The sequence below is a fragment of the Heliangelus exortis genome, chromosome 3, assembly GCF_036169615.1.
Source record: "Heliangelus exortis chromosome 3, bHelExo1.hap1, whole genome shotgun sequence".
NCBI classification, from domain to species: Eukaryota; Metazoa; Chordata; class Aves; order Apodiformes; family Trochilidae; genus Heliangelus; species Heliangelus exortis.
In genome coordinates this window covers 34855315-34874221 of record NC_092424.1, presented here as the reverse complement: position 1 = coordinate 34874221, position 18907 = coordinate 34855315, and the positions used below count along the sequence as shown (strand labels likewise).

The following is an 18907-nucleotide window of genomic DNA, read 5'->3' as shown; positions in this document are numbered from 1 at the left end:
AACACAAGCTTTTCTAGCTTCAACACTAGCAAATCTATCCTCTTGAAAAATACACACATAATTTTCATGCTACAAATTAAATTTGGTGTGGTTATGCTTTTAGCACTCAACAAGTAAAAGCTTGTAAAGGAAAAGCTGAAGCATAAAGGTATGGCAGGTCTCATTTAAGAAATCAAAATCCTTGGAAAAGAGGGAATTCTCTCCTGCAGAAGTCAAGAAAAGCTGCTAACAGTTAAATACTGCCTTTGATTAGCACTTTACACCATGTGTTTATTTTGAAAGCCCTTATTTAAGCAGATTGTGATATAAACCCAATCAAATCAGTGTACTTCATTCCCATATGATGCCTGGCTAATAACCACACAACAGTTGGAAACTGTCAAAATATTTTACAGCTCAATTGTAATTACCATCCAAGTCTAAGCACGCAGTAGTTGGGCGTTAGCCATGTTCTAGGGGTGTTACAGCAATACACAGCAGGCAGTTCTTCTGTGCTTAATTTTTTACATGTGTAAAACTTCTGAATGATCCTTAGGATCTACTTTATAGATTTTTTTCAATTAAATATTAGTACATTCTCCACAGAGATTATTTTTTTTCCCTTAATGCAATGGAGTATTCACATCAACATTTTAAAAATTAGCTTAGCTTTTGAAACTACAGAATTTGCTCGGAAGTTTTTTTTTTTTTTTGCTATGGTTTATATTCCCTAAAATAAAAATGTATTGTCAAATAAAAACTAAACATTTTTACCAAAATATTACACGCTAAATATAGCAATATCAAAATCTTTGTGACAAACTCTGATTTGACTTCAAGAAAAAAAAAATTCAGATTATAAATAGAAAAAAAATTTCCAAGCAGCTGAGGGAGGAAAAAAGTGCTTCCATAATATGGTAACATGAGGAAATTGAAAAGGTTTCTAGCATGTACCATCATATATTTAATGAGGATGATACTTGTGAGTATTGTATACAGAAGACAGCCTAATAGGTTTCCTTTAACAGACAACTCTATAGGGGCTACTGATTGTTTAGAGTTGATGTGTCTAAGGCAGTATCAGGGATATGGATTTATGATTCACTGGCCTTCCAATGCTATTGAAATCATTATTAAATGCATCAACTGTCACTAAATCCATAGTGACAAGACAGGAGACACCATTAGATCCCTATTACATTATTATACAACGGATTAAAATCTTTAAGAGACATTATGCTTTTGAGATGACAGGGTATAAAAAGAAGGATGTGTAATATTTTTATGTGTCCTTCAGACTTAATTTACATAGCTGGGTTAAATAATGTTAAGCACTCTTGAAAGAAAGGCTCTCAACTGGTCCCAAGATGATGCAACACTTATCATGCTTCTGGTGTGAGCTGGTTTGTGATTCCAAATATTTGTCTGCAGACAGTAGAAAACACCTACATGAAAGGACTGCACAAGAAGACTTCCATCTTCCAACCAGACGTACCAGTGCTATCAGAGAGGACTGTGGGGTAAAGTATTGATCACTTTTCCCTTGGGTTGGGAGATGAAATTTATCAGACAACCCCAAGGAGCTGTAGGAGGAAAAATTCAGCCAGAAAACTCAGGCTCAAGCTTCATACATCATCTTTAACAAGTCTGATCACGCCCAGGTGTTGCAACGTGTACAGCACTTATCATTCACACATCTCAGCCTCCTGCAATCCTTTTCACTGCACGAGCACCTCAGGATAGGTGGAGAAGGGAAAAGAAGGGAGCTTTCATTCCTACACAAGGATTTCCATGCTTTGGGAAGTGTAAATTAGAGCATTACTACTAGTTCGACAGTAAGTTTGCTAATAAATCTGTAGCAACATATCTAATTGCATAACAAGAGATTAGATGATTATGACAATCTTTGAAACAGGGAGAATAAAGGGAAAAGAAAGTGTACATAGGGGAGGGCTCTGGTAACATGTCAAACCAGCTCTATCTAATTCCTAAACTTTGATAAATGTATAAAAGCCAACTTATTTAATACTTGTTGATACTGCTCTAAATAAGCTCCCAGTGGAATCTGCACAAAGTTCATTCTAACACTGTGTATTATTCCCAAGTTAGATGAACTTCCAGAAATTATTCTAAATTATCTGTAGGATTTGCCATCTTAAACACATGGCTTTTGCAGACTGCTAGGCAACACTTTCCAGCAGAAGCATGACCCAAGCCACGACTAGGAAGCAAGTACAGTGACATCACTTGACTAAGATCCACTTTACCTTTAAGGTTGCACAGAGGAGGAGCTCAAAGGCAGTTTTGCTTACAGTTGCAATAAAATTTACAGACTACTCAATTAGAAGCACTAGTGGGAGAATGATGAGTTGATAAGTATATAGTGTGCCTGCTACTTTAGTCATAGTGTAGTTTCTCAATGAGTAACATTCACAATTTTTTTTACCATATGTAAATACTGAAAATTATTTTTGCATTAATTTTTATTACCTTCTATTAATAAACCCTTGGCAGTGTGCTGCTACTGTTTCATAGCTTTTCTGTAAGTGTGCAGGGGGAAGAGGAGAGTACTGGACTCTCAAAAGAGGAGTTTATGTAGGCAGGACTGGTTACCAAAGACCTCTTTTCCAGCTGGCAGAGACAGGTTGTTTAGAAGACTCTTCAGAGTAGAAATCTGACATAGATGCTCCACACTGGCCTTAGGTGATACTGTTCTCTGCCCACACACTGTGGAAAACTCCAGAGGTATTGTATGTCCTAAGTCAGAAGTGAGCAATATGGTTTTAACTAACTTCATCAAAAAAAAAAAAAAAAAAAAAAAAAAAAAGACACATTCTTATGGTATAACTGACAGCCAAATTCATCAGCACATTTTTAAAAGAATCCTTTGCCTTGGAAAGAACAAAACAGAAAATTAGGCCATAGTAGGATTTGATGCAATTCTTACTCCATTTGTACCCAATAAATAGAAAAATAACAAATTTTGAATGTGTGCTTTAAAATGTCAACCTATTTTTCAAATAATTAATCATTTCAAATAGTTCCCAAGCAGCTATGCATTTTCCAGCAGTATTCACAGCACTTGACTGGGGCTCCACACAGAGCCCATCACTCCTGCCAAAAGCAGCAGGAAAAAATGTTCAGAAGGTGAAGGATATGAAATAGCTAAAAACCATGTCAGAAAGTATACGTCCCAGAAAGTAGAATGTCAGAAAGTAGAATTGCCTTGCTTTCTGTCCTTTTTTTTTTCATGTACTGGGCATGAAACATTGGTGAAGGGACAATCTCAGATGCAGTGAAAGTGCACACATCTATGAGTGTTGATGGTGGGCAAATCACATGCCATCTGTGTACAAAAAAACCCCAAAACCCAAACACACCAAAAAATGCACAACACCCAAAATCTGGAGCAACATGTTTCACTTTTTTGAGGACCAATCCTAGTTACCAATGCAAAAACTTGGAATCGTTCCTTGGAAGTATCTTCAGTTTTTCCCTATAATTCATATCTATGTCACAATATGGTTCTACATTTGAAAACAACAGTAAATATGCAAATATAAAAAAAAAAACGTGCTGAAGTGAACCCTGATTTTAGTTTAGAACCCAAGTCTAATATCTTGCTAGAAATAAATGTAAAAACAGTTAAATGCACTGGAGAGAAAAAGCCTTCCCTGGAAACACCTCAAATGGATTTATTTTTTTTTAATAGCAATGATAATATTCCATTAGAATTTTAAGTACAATAGAAAGGTTATGGCTACACTTAGAAGAATTTAAGCATTGAAAAAATATTTCACTTGCTATAATTTTATACTTAAGCCTATTGATTGGGTTCTGGTCTACACACCCATGTCTCTAATCAAAGGATAAAGTCACATTATGTTATTGTTGTTGCTGCCAATGAAAACCATGACAGACTACTTACCAATAGCACAGAGTGCCATATGAGCACTTTAGAAATGCATTTAGAAATTCTTTGGCACTATTTTAAAGTGATAAAAATTAAGCTTTTTGTGGAGCTCTCGAGAGCACACCTTGGGAACTTTATGACAAGAGGTCACAGTGTTATATGGTTCAGTAATTTAAGCAGATTCTAGGACTAAACATTTTAATCATGATCTGCTAAGCCATGTGTATCAAATTGCTATCTGAATCAACTTCCTAAAAAGTCTTCATGCACATATTAAATGTATATTAGTTATATAGAAAGTTATATGTCTTGTAGCATACCTATAAGATACATACCTTTTTGTGAAACAGATCACCATTCTTCTTACAATAACAAGAATACTAAGATACAAGTTTGCATATACCTATATACACACACCAAGAAGATACACACATATACACTTTCTTTGTATGTATCTAAAGAAATAAGTCACTTGAAACTAGAGAAATACATTTTGACTGTCTGTTTTTTTAAGCAAAAATTACTTTCATTATGCTCCCATAGCATAAAATACAACACAACTAATCAGAAAAAAATGAAGAGGGGAAAAAAAAAAAGAAGGAATAATTTAAAAAATATAACATGATTTCCATTTACAATTATTTCAGATGGTGTAACATTTTAGGATACTTTTAAAGCTTGATTAGCTGAGATGGATTTTAAATATCTGGTTGCACTAAAGCAAGCCAGAAACATGACCCTTGCAAGGCTTTAAGATGACACTTCCTTGTCTCTGAAGTGTTAATGAAGTGAGAGAGAATGGAGATTTTGGCCAACTCACCAAAGAAAAACACACTGTACATTTAGTTGTGGATAGCCCTTCAAAGATACAAAAAAAAAAAGGAACTAGAAACTGTTATAACCTGCTCCAGTTCAGAATCATGGAAACTTGGATGAAAAGGTTTCACTGCCCAGGAACTAAATTCAGTAGTGACTACAGGACTTCAACTTCTTGTTGCCTTCAGTAGACTCTGCATTAAGTCTCAGAAATGTTTATAAAAAGCCAGGTGTCTAACAGTTGCCATCCAATACTTATTTCAAAATAAATTGCTAAGTTTACTGCTGTGGATATGACAGCCTTTCACACAACTGTGCATATAAAATCAATGCTAGCACTTATGCAGACACTTAGGAGCTTAATGTCTCTCCCTACAGTGGGCTCCCAGGAGAATAAACTGCAGCCACAGCAGACTTGTGTGCTCTTGGTGCTAAAGATGCCCGAGAGGTATATGAAGTTGTTCCTAGTCCCAAAATTAAGCATCTCAGCATCTTTACACAAAATTTACTAATGAAATAGTCACAAAAATTACTAATAAAGCCTCCAGCACCCATTGCTGTGTTCTTCAAGTTACTCAAACCCCTCAATCGCAGGTGATAACTTTTGTTTGTTTGTTTTGGTTTTGTTGTTGGTTTTTTTTTAATATCTGTTGTAAGATTCATTTTTTGGGGGATGTGAGACGTGTTGTGACTACAGAGTTCACAGTGACATGTCATCAGCTAGTGGGTAACCTATGGCTTGCCTCATCAAAATCTGCTCTAAAGGAGTATGAGAAGAGGTAGGATAAGCTGTATTAGAAAATGTTTTACTGTGCTACATCCTCTGAATCCAAATTATTTTTCTACAGAGACAGACTGCCCTCTCAACAGTAGAGTTCTCTTTAGAGTATAATGTAGGCATTTAATCAGTGGGTGTTTAATCAAGCTCTTACAGTTGAACTTCTAATATATTAAACTCAGTTTACAACATGATTTCCTTAATTACTTTAGTTTCTAGCTAGCTCCTCTAAAGCCCTTTCACTGAGCTAGAGCACATTATTTCATTCACACTTTAAAAGCTTTTCCCATGCATGCTTTTCAAAGCTGATTTGTCTGAACTATACATATGAACTATATTTAAAGTTTCTGCATTATTTGTTAGTACAAACTATGAAGTATCATTTAGGGATTAACACAACTATCTGTTAAACTGCAAAATAGCTCTTTTCAAAAATGAAACCAAGTTTCAAGGAATTGGTTGTATTTTAAAAAGGTAACAAAATTCTTTTATAAAGTACAAAAAATATCTCTAAATCTACCAGGAAAAAACATAGGTATGCCTTCTTTTTATTGAGATGCAACCAAACTCAGTATAGCTGACACATAAAGTATAAAATATATTGAAAAATATAACAGAAAGCGTTATCGATTTACATATGATTGACTTTTTTTCCCCTCTTTCTGTAACAGTCTGTATAGTTCTTGCAGTGTATGCATTTGCAATCCATCTACATGCTTCTGCATAGGATAAATAAAATAAAAAATATTAGCAGAATCTGTATTTTATATTCAAATGGCTATTTCTCCAGAAAAACACCATCTTCTTTTTCCCTAGATTCCATTTATGTTCTTTAAAATAACTCAGAAAAAGCATGAATCTGAAATAGGTTACACCACACAAAACCCTCAGATAGCTCTTATAGTGATAGTCACAGATAGTTCTTCTGAAAGAGTACAAAAAAATATTTAAAAGGAGGCAGTGAGTCAAAAACCATGCATGCAGCTTGACTTCAATAAAAACTGGGATCACTCGGTTCCTTTAGATTGTTTTCTATTCATTTACTTTTCTTTTATGCGGTTAATTTTTTAGGAAATTGTTGTTTCCCCCCCCCCCTTTTTTTTTGTCACCACAGACACTCCCTTTAGGCAACCGTGCATCAACAATCCTCCCACGTTCAAAGTCGGCTACATCTGTTGCTCTTTCCCATTGTTGAAAATTCCTGCCTTAATCCTATTTGACTTTATTCATGCAAAGGTCATCCTGAATTCAACAAATGGAGGAGCGATAGCAAGCACACTGTTGAACATGGCTAAAAAATGCTGTTGTAGAACATGCAGCTAGTGTGCCGGCACTATCTCAGAAGTACTTGGTTTATTATGCAGCTTCTAGTCCTCCTAGCTGTGTTGCAATTTGAATTGGCAACATATTTCTTCTAGAAGCTCAGGAATACAACAATTCCCTTCTAGCTGGCTTGATTCTTGCTCCTTAAAAAGATTTGCACTTAACTTGCATCTGCTAATGAGTATGCATATGACATTCATATAGAATTTTTGACTGGTTTGCATGCCCTAGGGCTTAGGATCCGGCATATATAGCTTCTCTATTTCTCCTGTTTTTTACTTCTCTCTGTATCTAACTTCACAAGTCTGTTTAATTAACCAGCCCAGCTATAACTAATGATGATCGCTATTTTAAATAAAGTATGCAAAATTCTGTCTAAAATACTTTCACAAAGCAAGGTAGAACAGCTGATTCAAACACCTCATTTTAGGGCTATCGCTGTACTGCAGATTTGCACACAGAAGTTGTCTGGTTTGGTTTTAGACTAATTTTTCATGCCCAGCAACAAAAAAAGAATTAAAGCATTCTGGCTCAGACCTGTGATTTACTTATGCTAAAGTATTTGACCCAGACCAGGGAAAGATTAGGAGGAACAGTGAATTAGTAAGCAAACCAAACCTAACTATTGGACTGATTTATGAAGGGAAGATAATTATTTTTGTAATGTGTCCATAACTCATCATGACAGAAGCAAAGGAATATTTATTCATGCACACTTATTTCCAATTTGAGGTGCTTGCCAACCATGATGAACCTAACCCACCCTTCAGGCAAGCATAGAAACACTCTGTTGCTGGTCTCGTTCCTACATGGAGTGCTTCACTGAGGGCTGCAGACAACAGACAATGCTTTCAAGACTTTAACTATCTAGAAACCAACCCTGCAATAATGCTCAGTGTAATGGCTGAAAGTTAAACATGACAATAATGTCAGCTTACTGGAATTGTATTTAGTTCCCCATAAGGTGCAAAGGAACACTGGAAAGAGTTGAGTTTTCAATTTGAAAGCTGCCCAGTATTCTGCTTGTGTGGCTCTTGTTAAAGAGCCTGACAATATGGCGTAAAAACTCTAAAGAAAAAGGGCAGGTTTTTATCAGGTTTTTCTTGCGAAGATTTTGAGGATTTTTGTTTTGATGGTTGTTTAAAAAAGGCTTTATGTGAGAAGCATTCCTTCTTTCTTCTACCTTTTAAAGAGCAAAAGCTTGAACTAAACAGAAGTAATAGTCTGTGAAGCCAAGCATGCGAATCAAAGCCCTCCACATCCTTTGAAAAGGTTAATATGAATAGCAGGAAGGTGCTTATCCTCCAGTACCTACACCAGGAGCCCACAGCACTGCACCATCTGCCTACGTCCTTCTGGCTCCCTTTTGCCACAGAAGTAAAGGCAAATAACTTCAAGGAAACAAAATAAAATGCTTCATTGCAGACAAGATGCAATGAGATACTTGTCGCAAGGGCAACACAGCCCAGGTCTCACTCTCTGTTCTCTGTCTGGAGACTCACTACTGTCATTCTCCCCATTTCTCTCTCTTCTGGTACTTCAAGTGTTTGATTCACCTATCAATGTATGAAGCTACAGCCCAGAAAAGGCAGAGGGGGTATTCCCACCATCCTAAGGTCAGCCCCCCTCTGACCTCTGCAGCCTCAAAGCAGTTCCTGGATCAGGATATATGTCTTACTTGACTAACCTTATACTTGTTGGTAAGACAGACTCTTGGGCACCTCATTCAATGAAACCAAAAGGTTTCTATAAATCATCACATACATTTACATGGGAAACACTAAAGAAATTCTAGTATTAGTGTGATCTTTTAAATAAATATGAAAGAAGTATTCTTCTTACAGTTAGCCTTCATGTAATGGTGCTGGCATTCTAATGGCACATAGGAATTAAATTCCCTTTACTTCATCACACAATATACACTACACCTGTTGGCTTTTCCAGTTCCTACCAGAGATGTATTTTCATCTCACAGAAGAGTGCCCAGTTTTAAACTTCCAAGATCAATAAAGCATAAAAAATACTGCCGTAACATATCTAAGGTGGTTATTTTTCCACAAAAATTGAAGTAGTAGTTTTTGATGAAAAATCTGAGTTCTGTAATTTATAAATCTAAATTAAATATAAAAATATGAAAAGTGAGGCTTTGAATGTCATAAAACTAGTTAAATGGCCAAACCTTACTTCCACAGACATTCTGCAGAAATGCTAACTTGGTGCAACCCAGAACTGCTGCAGGGCACTGACAATGTTTTCATCCACATCCATAGGAGATACATTGCATCAATAATACAGAAATAATTTAAAGAGCAATTATGAAAATAGCTGAAAAAGCCAACCATTTATCATCCTGCAAATTATGCATATTAATTTACAATGAAGAAGATTTTTCTAGGACAGCCCTGGAGACCTGTTATCTGCATCCCCACTACTAATAAGGATATAAAGAAGAAACAGTCATTCTTAAGTACCAGCATTTAGAGTTGCCAAATCAACTGTCCAGAAGTTGGGATATTACAAAACTATGGTTACATATCCAACATTACTTAGTACACTTTCTTTGTTTGTATTATGATACAGTCTTTAAGTGTACTTCTTCCTCTAGAGTTCTCCTTCATGGAGAGCATTCAACAAACAACCTCACTGAATGGTATTACCCAGTTTTCTTGTTTTTCTGAATTATTAGCTGTTTGTCTTCATGTCTCATCTGGGCACACTCCCTGGACCTTGATATTATTAATCTCATCAAAGGGATTTTCTACAGTGTTCATCTTAATGGTATTTTAATGCAGAAGATTAAACACTTAATCTTCCAGATATACTTGTAAGGTAACAGTCCATTCAACCAAAGAAAAAGTGAGGCCCACAAAAAAATCTAACTCCAAATTATTGGAAGTTGTTGCTTTTGAGTCCTCAGTCTGAGCCACCTAAGACCTGACTTCACAGAGAACTGCTTGTTTTGTGATACTTGTGATACCAAACAGCACTCTTTCAGCTGCACAGCACTTGAGTGAAGCCACTAGGCTCTGCTACCTTATCATGGTTGAATCACGCTGGGAACTTAAAAAAAAAACACCCCAGTCTTGAACCACCCAGAAGCTGGTTCAAGAAATTAGCTTAGCACCACATAATGAATTCAGGACAGAGGAAAGGATAAAATTCACTGCTCCTGGACAGCATTGGGTTGCTTAACTGTCAGAGAAAGCAGTGCCTTTCCGCTGGCCTTTGTCTTAAACATCACAGAACCTGGACCAGTTCCCTGCATAACAAGGTACAGGGTGCAGCATGGGTCATGAGCTATGCAGAAAGACCTGCATGGGGTGGTGTGTTCCCATCTAGATAACATTCTGGCTTCTTGCTGCTTGGAAACAGGACAAGGTGAGAAGTGAGGGGGTGAGGTTAGGAGCTCAGCTCTGCCTTCAAACTTTTGCGTAACTCCTGATGCAGGAATATGTGGGTAAATTATTGAATGATATGTTTGAAACCTCAAATTCTGAAGCAAGCATCTCTCAGAGGTAATCTGACTATAGAACAGCACTTAAACATTTTTTGGCAGTGGTTCAACTGTCTTTTTGCTAAAAAATGGGCACGCACAATACTTCAGTCAGAAGGGCAGAAAACAGCAGGTAGAACAAGGGTGGGCTTGGTTTCCTCTATGTTCTCAATGTCTAAAAGGAGGAGGAAATCAAGCAAGGTTGCAAAGAAACAAAACCCAATGCATTGTTAACACTGACAACTGCTACAGTAAAACCCCACAGACAAAACAAGCAATATTTAATTAAGAAAGACTTTATCACTTTGGTAGCCTAAGGAGACCACTGGTAAGCAAAGACCTTCTCATAAAAGCACGAGTCTCAAGCATGTCCATACAGTATCTGGCAACCTCCTTTGGATCGTAATGGATAGTAACAAGTTGTCCCTTCCACTGGTATCTTTTGAGACTGCTCATGGATAGATTATCACACGTTGCACATACTTTTTGTACCAGTTTTCACAAAATCTCCAATTCCATACGTAGACCAAAACAGAGGATCTATTTCACTGAGCCACCCTGTCCATCAGAGCTCCTACTCTATCTCCATGTCTTCTATTCATATGCAGGCATACCTCCATGTTGAAGAGAAAAAAAAGCTTTTGCAGCTTCTTCCCATTTTTTGCCTGCCCAATCATGGGTTTTTTCCTGAGGTCATATACACATAGTCCCTGTAAATATTCAGGGACTGTTCATCTCACCAACTTGAAATGCCTATCAGTTAGTCAGCCAACCCTAACTTACTGAAAGGAAGTGTTTTACAGCCTTTTACTGCCAATGCTGAGAACCAGGCACCTCAAGGAACAAGGTATCTGAGGCAGCTTTGTGACTCAGTCTCAAAAGGGGATCAGTTTTATTAAGAGTCAGTCCTGGGAACTCCTGCTCACATACGACTGCTTACATCTCCTGTGTATTATTGAAACACTAAATTTTCTCCACAATATGTACTTACATTTGTTCTATTGTTTGTCCTGGTTTCAGTGCTATAGGGAAGAGCAGCCATTTTCAATCATTAGGGTTCCAAGCCAAAAATCAGGATGCAAAACACCATGGAATGAAAGCCCACTTCTGCATAGAGTTGCAATTTTTACATCTGTAGAAGTCACTTTTTAAAAGCACAGACTTGCAGTTTAGTTTCAAATCTTCAGACTACTAATTTAAAGATTCTCTGCCTTCAACATAATTTTTTTGTTTGACAAATATGGCCTACATACAAGACATTAGCTAATTATTTTTTTTAAATCACTGATACATATGTATGTGTGCATGTATATACTATGTTTTTCCCACTTTCAGAGAAATCAGTGAACATTCTGGTCTCCAATGAAACAGAAATGAAAGAAACAATACCTAGAAGTTGCCATAATTAGCTACATGATAATTTACAATGATACACTCATCCCTACTTCCGTCTGCATTAAGATTAACAGTGGCCCCTTCAGTAACAAATCATTTCCCTTCCATGAAACCAGTAAAAACAGAAAAAAACAGGAGTTTAACTTCCCCATACTGACAGATTAACTACATTCAGTGGGTAGGAACTTGCCTGACTAAAGATTTATTTTAAAAAAATTGATACTGCTACAAATATGAACAGAGGGGAATATAAACCATGAAAGACATTTGAACATGAATAAGTGGTGGAAAATTAGAATAAGGTTGCACTTTCAGATTTAATAGGCAGCTTCCTGTCAGTACTAGCCTACATACTATTGGATCATTTGAACTTGCAGCTGCTGTGGACAACACCCCAAACCAGCACACTGGCAAGATACTGAAGATACATTTTCCAGTTGAGTGATGACTGTGCTGCGACTGAAAGGGACTGACTGGTGGTGTTCCTGTGTCAGTTCTGTGTTTCTGGTACTCCTATAACTCATGGTACTGGAACAAGGTGGAGCAAGGAAGGTGGGGAGGGGGAAAACAGAAGAATTCAGGATAGAGAATGAATGCAATACAGTATTTCCAAACCCCTAAGCTTCAATTAAGAAGATGAAGATACTCTTTAGTTCATACCTTCAGCAAAAGGTATGAACACCAAAAGGTATATACACCTCGAGTACTGTGTCCAGTTCTGGGCCCCTCAGTTTAGGAAGGATATCGAGGTCCTGGAGCAGGTCCAAAGGAGGGCAACCAGGCTGGTGAAGGGACTCGAGCACAGATCCTATGAGGAGAGGCTGAGGGAGCAGGGGCTGTTCAGCCTGGAGAAGAGGAGGCTCAGAGGAGACCTCATCACTCTCTACAACTCCCTGAAAGGAGGGTGTAGCGAGGTGGGAGTTGGTCTCTTTTCCCAGACGACTTTCAACAAGACAAGAGGGCACGGTCTTAAGTTGTGCCAGGGAAGATTTAGGTTGGACATTAGAAAGAATTTCTTTACGGAGAGGGTGATCAGGCAATGGAATGGACTGCCCGGTGAGGTGGTGGATTCTCCGTCCCTGGAGACATTTAAGAAGAGACTGGATGTGGCACTCAGTGCCATGGTCTAGCAGCCGCACCGGTGGGTCAAGGGTTGGACTTGATGATCTCTGAGGTCCCTTCCAACCCGGCTAATTCTATGATTCTATGAAAATGGAAAAATACTACAGTTGCATTTCCAAGTGATCAATTCACTCTTATTCCCGCACATACTCTCACTAGGCTGTTTTATGTCCAAACATAGATCAATAGTAAGGAGCAAAGAAAAAGCACATGGCTAGTAAAGTTGACAAACACCATTTAAGACACAGGCAAACAGTAATAAGAAATTGCTTCAGTAGTGTACAAAATAGGGATCCTCTTTTATTACTTAACATTTGAAAGGCTGCAAGTTTAATGAATCATCTGTGCTTCAATATGATTATCTCACTATCTCTCTGTCCAGGTTATGTGTGTAGCTTGCCTTTCTTCCTATTAAAAGATAAAATGTCTTAGGGCTGCACACAAAGGCAGATTTCCTCAGAGTGCTTTTTTTTGGTAGAAGTTCATAACAGTAGATACCTTAAAATTCTGTCCACTACCTCCCAGGTCTTCCATGGGCTTGATGAACTATCTATCTGCATAGGAAGTGACAAAGATCTTATGCAAATGAACTGCACGATTCCTTTGCAAATAATCTAAAGCTGAAAAGGAGCAAAATCTTTAAAGATATCCCAGAGAGCCAGGAAGTTGTTATGTGAACAGGCAACTGAGACATTTTTGATTCCAAGAGACAAGGAGTGATCTTTGTCTACTGTTTGGAGTTTAATACAATTTCTCCACCTGGCTGCATTACTGCATCCATGTTGTACATTCCATGTACATCCATGTAAGCTGTAAGCATCTTTCAGATGTTCAGTCACAAAAGGTTGATAATGCTGAGATAAACAGAAGTGGGAAAAGTAAGCAGCTGGAGACTATAGCATCTCCGAGATCTTGGAGAACTGTGCCTAGTACTATACGGAATATTACTTTCCTTCTCTTCCACAAAACTTCCACTAAGCAGGAGAACTGGAGATACGTAATGGATTGAAAAGGATACTGGATGGGTTATTACACCTCATGCTGAAAAAGGATTCTATATTTCTTATTATATGTTTCCCACAAACATGCTTCATTAGAGCTCAAACCAGCTAACTCGTCTGACATGATAGAAGAGACTATCACGGACCACGCAAAACAATTTTTATTTAAAAAATAAAGAGCAATCTTAAAGAGAGCCAGAAATGTTATCACTGGCTTCAAGCTATTATGTGAATGTGTATTCTCCTTTTCTGCCAATGTAAAAGGCCATTGCAAGCTCTTGTCTACAAGCAACAAAAATCAATGCCTATATTTTCATGACTTGAAAACACCGTGACTTTCATAAAGGTGAGAATCAATCACACATTATTATGACAGATTTAGGCTTACTTACCCTCCTGTCCTGGTGCTATATTCTTTCACCATTGCTACGTGTAACTCAAAAACAAAGGACAGGTACAAATAGCATCCTGTGGCTTGATATTCATTCTATATCTGTTCACATAATCACATATTGTCAGAGAAATACCTATTGCTAAGACTGGACTGCAGAAGACTCATTTACTGAGATATCCTGGGTAGCCCAGTAGGAAACTCTTAGATGGGAGATCTCTGAGTGACCAAAGCATATGGGGCATATGCTATGAGAAATAGTGAATGAGAAATGCCAACCCAGTGCCAGAGCACTGGATTTTCTTTTAACACTTAAAAATTACTCTACAGTTAAGGGTGATTACCCATTTCCTCTTGTTCCCTGGTAAGTCAGTCTTCACCTCCCACATAAATGCAGTTGCATTCCTGCCACCTCATTCTCACAAAAGCAATAAAACCATGCTCATGCAGACACATGGCTTCAGCTTCTCTTCTATGGGACACAGTTGCCTACTCTAGAACTGATACCTGGATCTTCCAACAAATTCTAATGAATAAAGTTTCAGTACTTGGACCTTTGCTGATCTCAGCATCAACGACAGAGAGGCAAGTGGGCAGGCACCAAAACATTTGGGAACTAATACTAAAAAACAACTGATAAGAGTAGGAACTACCTGACTGCATTCAAAAATTGTATTTTTCACAGAGAAGCTCCAGCAAATAGGATTGAACCTAATTATAAAACTGCTATGTTCCAATTTAATATTATGGTTTTGCATATTAAGAGTAACTTGTGAATTGTCCTTTTGGACAACTCTGCTGTTTTGTTTTGCTATCAGCAGACACAGATTAGATTTCTGGTCTTTACCCTGACTGAGTGGAAAAACAACAGCAAGATCAGAGCCTGGGGGAACAAGGACATGTCAGCAAAGCTGGCTGAGTAATTAAGCAATGAAATGATAGGTATGACAAGTAGTTTCATTCTATTCTTAAATTAATGTACTGCAGGTCCAATACAAGGCAAACCAGATGATAATATGCATAAACTGGGAGAGATTAGCTGGAAGGGAAACCTTTTGTCCTCATCTTCCTACCCTTCAAAAGAAGCAGTCAGTACATATCAAATTCATTTTTAAGAAGGGACCATCAACATATACTATTAAATACTTTAAAAAAGCTTATTTTGCTAAAAAAAAAAAAAAAAAAGCTTATTTTGCTTAAAAAGGCACAAGTGGTACTAACTGGAACTGGTGCTAACTGGTGATACACTGGAGCTGAAATTCACACTAACAGAATTAAACTGTTGTAATCCTAAAATACCCATGCTGCACACTGCCCTCTTCAACATCAGTTAGCTTCTATTTTCCCTTGACAAACACAGATGTATGTGCATATATAAGTATGGTTAGTCTGGACATTCCTAATAAGCAGTTAATTTGATTTAAAGTAGGCTGCCCTTTTTTTAAAATTACTTTGACATACCTATGGAATTGGCCATATATAAATTCCAGTACAAATAAACAGTATCCAGTACTAAGCACTTAAAACCCAGATTTCTGACAGAAATGTGGAGACAGACTTTTCAACAAGGGCGAGGCTCAGCACCATCACAATAGATCAAGACCAAGTATTGTTCAATATTATTTTTTTCCTTCTAGATGGTATATCCAGCTGTCCTGTAACATTTGTTACTAGAAGACTCTTTCCTTTGAAACTGCAGTTGCTGTTACTGTTGTCATTAAATCCTTAAAGAAAAAACACAAGCTCCTACTGCTGCTCCCTCCCTATGAACCAGCAAGTGAATCGAGATGAGCCAACACCTTATTAAGTATAAGCAAAGCTTTTAAGATGGCCTGCAGAAATAAATAGGATGTCTACAATACACATAAAGGTACTATTAATAATGAAGACAAAATTTTGGTATGAAAAACCTACCTTAGGAGAAGAAGAAAGCTCTCTCGATGCAGGAATAGCTGATGTGTTCTCACTCATGCCTGTCTCTGTCTTTGGCAAGAGGTTTGGTGGTTCAGGAGCCTTTCTTTTCATCTTCTTCTCCGGTTCTTGCAACGGAGCAACTTTAAATAAAGCAGGGCTTGATTTTGGTTCATAAAATGGATTTGATCTAATTAAAAGAAGGGAAACACATTTCTTTGCTGTCTTCTTGGAATTGAAACAAAAAAGACCTATTTAGAGAAGCCAATGACTAAAATGCTTTTATTATCTCATGTAAGAACATTTTACCTTTACATGCTTTTATTTGCTACTTTTTTATACGACTGAAAAATGAGTTATAGCAGTAGAAATTGCATTAGGTCAGAATTTCCATAGATTTTATTAAGTTCTGTAAATTACAGAAGTTTTATCAATTGCATAAAGCTAACTCTTCAATTATACTTAGCTATGTATCAAAGAGTGATCTGATTTACAGATAAGCTCAATAAAAATAAATTTGAGTGAAGCTGCTGGCTGTTTAATATTGTAATTAATAGAATTAAGAATGCTTCAGTAGAACAGAGTTAAGAAACAGGTCACTTTTACATGATATGCTTCAACACAGCTTTATAGCCCTCATTCTTGGTTGTCCAAATCTGAAAATTTTGGCCTCAATAAGTACACAATCAACATCAAGGGTATTTTAACCCTTGCAGCGAACAGGCACCACACCATTTCAAGAATACTCTTTGGATAAGAGAATAGTGTAAGAAAACCACAGCTGACTTGGGTCTACCTCTCCACAGATACCAGTAGCCATCATCTCTCTATTTTGGAAGCACTTTTTATAATTAAGCCTTGTTTAAGACACACAGTAAACATCTTCACCAAATGGATGCAGTCCAAAGAATTATTCTTAAACTCTGGATTCACATTCCAACTCCAAGTACTTGTTCCACCCCAAGTAAATACTTCCATAGCTTTTCCAAATATTATCTATTAGTTTGACACATCAAGTATCAATCAATAGTACATTAAATAATGGCTTCTATTCAGAAAAGTCAGTAATTTTGTATATTGCTAAGAATATTGTTGGGGAACTTCTTGGCCTGAATGGGAATTACAAAGCCAGTATGTAATTAATTCTTTTCTAGTCCATACTGCCACTGCAAGATATACTTTTCATATATCTCAAGCTATGTTTATGTAAGTAAGTGACTGCAGTTCTCACAGATGTTTATATAAAGCATCACTAATCACAACAAATAACCTCAGTCCCCTGAATTCAACTCTAGATTAAAACAATACTGCATACAGCATTAGGCAAGAGCCTACCTAGCTAGACACATTTACAAATTTCCTCTCAGGATAAGGGCAATGAGCTACACACTGTTTTTGAAGAACTACAACAGCCAAACTTGGGCACAAGCAAAAAACCAATTCATCCAGTTTCCCTTTGCATCAGACCATTTATCTCTGGTTTGTGTACTTTTAGTATGAAAATGTCTTTCACTATCATGGACTGCTTTTAGAATTTATTCTAATGTAGTTTACCTTAATCCTCTTCTCACTGAGAAAAAGCAAACAATTAAAAATCCACACTGCAGAAAATAAGTCTACTTCTAAAAAGCAAAGTTTACTGAAGCACATAAGAGATGACAGGGCTTAAAACCTCCAGACCTTTCTGAGAATCTGCCACTGCTTGTTACAGAGAAAGAGATTTAAATCCAGATACCAAAGTGAAAGGAAAGACTAACACTAAAATAACTCATCTGCTGACTGAAGACAACTTTCAGGTGTTCCCACTTTGCTGCCCATCAAGCTCAAAACCACCAGTGCAATCAAAACTAAGGGCAACATCAAAATAACGAGTTAAATAGAAATGGATGGGTGTTTTCCATGGGAGGCAGTAGAAAAAGGAGGGTATTCAGGCTGGAGTGGAGAATGCACCTAGCTGTCAGTAGCTCTAATTTAGCTGACAGCCCAGCTCAGCTGTCTTCAGACACCAGAAAGTTCAAAGGGAGGTGAAAATGAAGATAAAAGAGATAAAGGCTGAAGAACAATGCATTCTACAGGAGAGCACAAGGTTTTCTTTAGTTCAACAAGTTAGCCTTCTGAACAGCCAACAGACACAGCATGTAAGGCAGGAAAGTAATTTACTTCTGTGTACTTGGAATTAGAAAAGTGTATTTGTAAGGTGTTAAGATGAACTTGGTGTGAGAAAAAAAACTAATCACCCTTATCGATGAGAGTAGAACCACCTTTTGAATTTTTGTGCTCCAGAATTTTCTGCACTGCGTGCATAAACCCGTAAGAGTTTTACTCTACTGCATACACCAGGAGTAAGTGCTATACAGAGGCAACTTACTGTATTTTTTTTTTTTTTTTACCTAGAGAAGAACTTGCTTAAAGGCCAGACTAAACCTCCACTTTGGTCATAGTATGGGCAGAACACAACACTGTACTTTCCACTTTCCCCCCTTTATATTTCTTTTAAATCATGAGAAAATGTTGAGAAACATTTATGAAAAAATAAGTTTGATACAGAAAAAAAAAATCCAGAACAAAAATTCCAAAAAGTTCTTGCACAAAGAGGCTATAAATTTTCAAGTCATTGGGGTCTGTTACATGTAGCAGTTTGGTCCAGCAGCTTCCATGTGGCTCTGCAAGAAGCTAAGCACAGGAAAAAGCCTCAGATGAAAAAGATGAAAGCCCTTTTCTCTAAGCTTGCCTCCATTAATTTTGCTTCAGTGAAGTTATTTAACTGATCCACACAGTATGATTT

The 18907-nt window shown here is 37.2% G+C and overlaps 1 protein-coding gene across 14 annotated transcripts in view; it reads right to left on the bottom strand.

The window, feature by feature from the left end:
• The window catches only part of EHBP1 (EH domain binding protein 1), a 224372-nt gene that overhangs the window by 92777 nt on the left and 112688 nt on the right, over window positions 1–18907 (bottom strand). For all 14 annotated transcript variants that reach the window (XM_071740117.1, XM_071740116.1, XM_071740118.1 and 11 more), the window contains one exon: window positions 16126–16312. In XM_071740117.1, the coding sequence (XP_071596218.1) occupies window positions 16126–16312 (187 nt within the window). The remainder of the gene's footprint in view (window positions 1–16125; window positions 16313–18907) is intronic.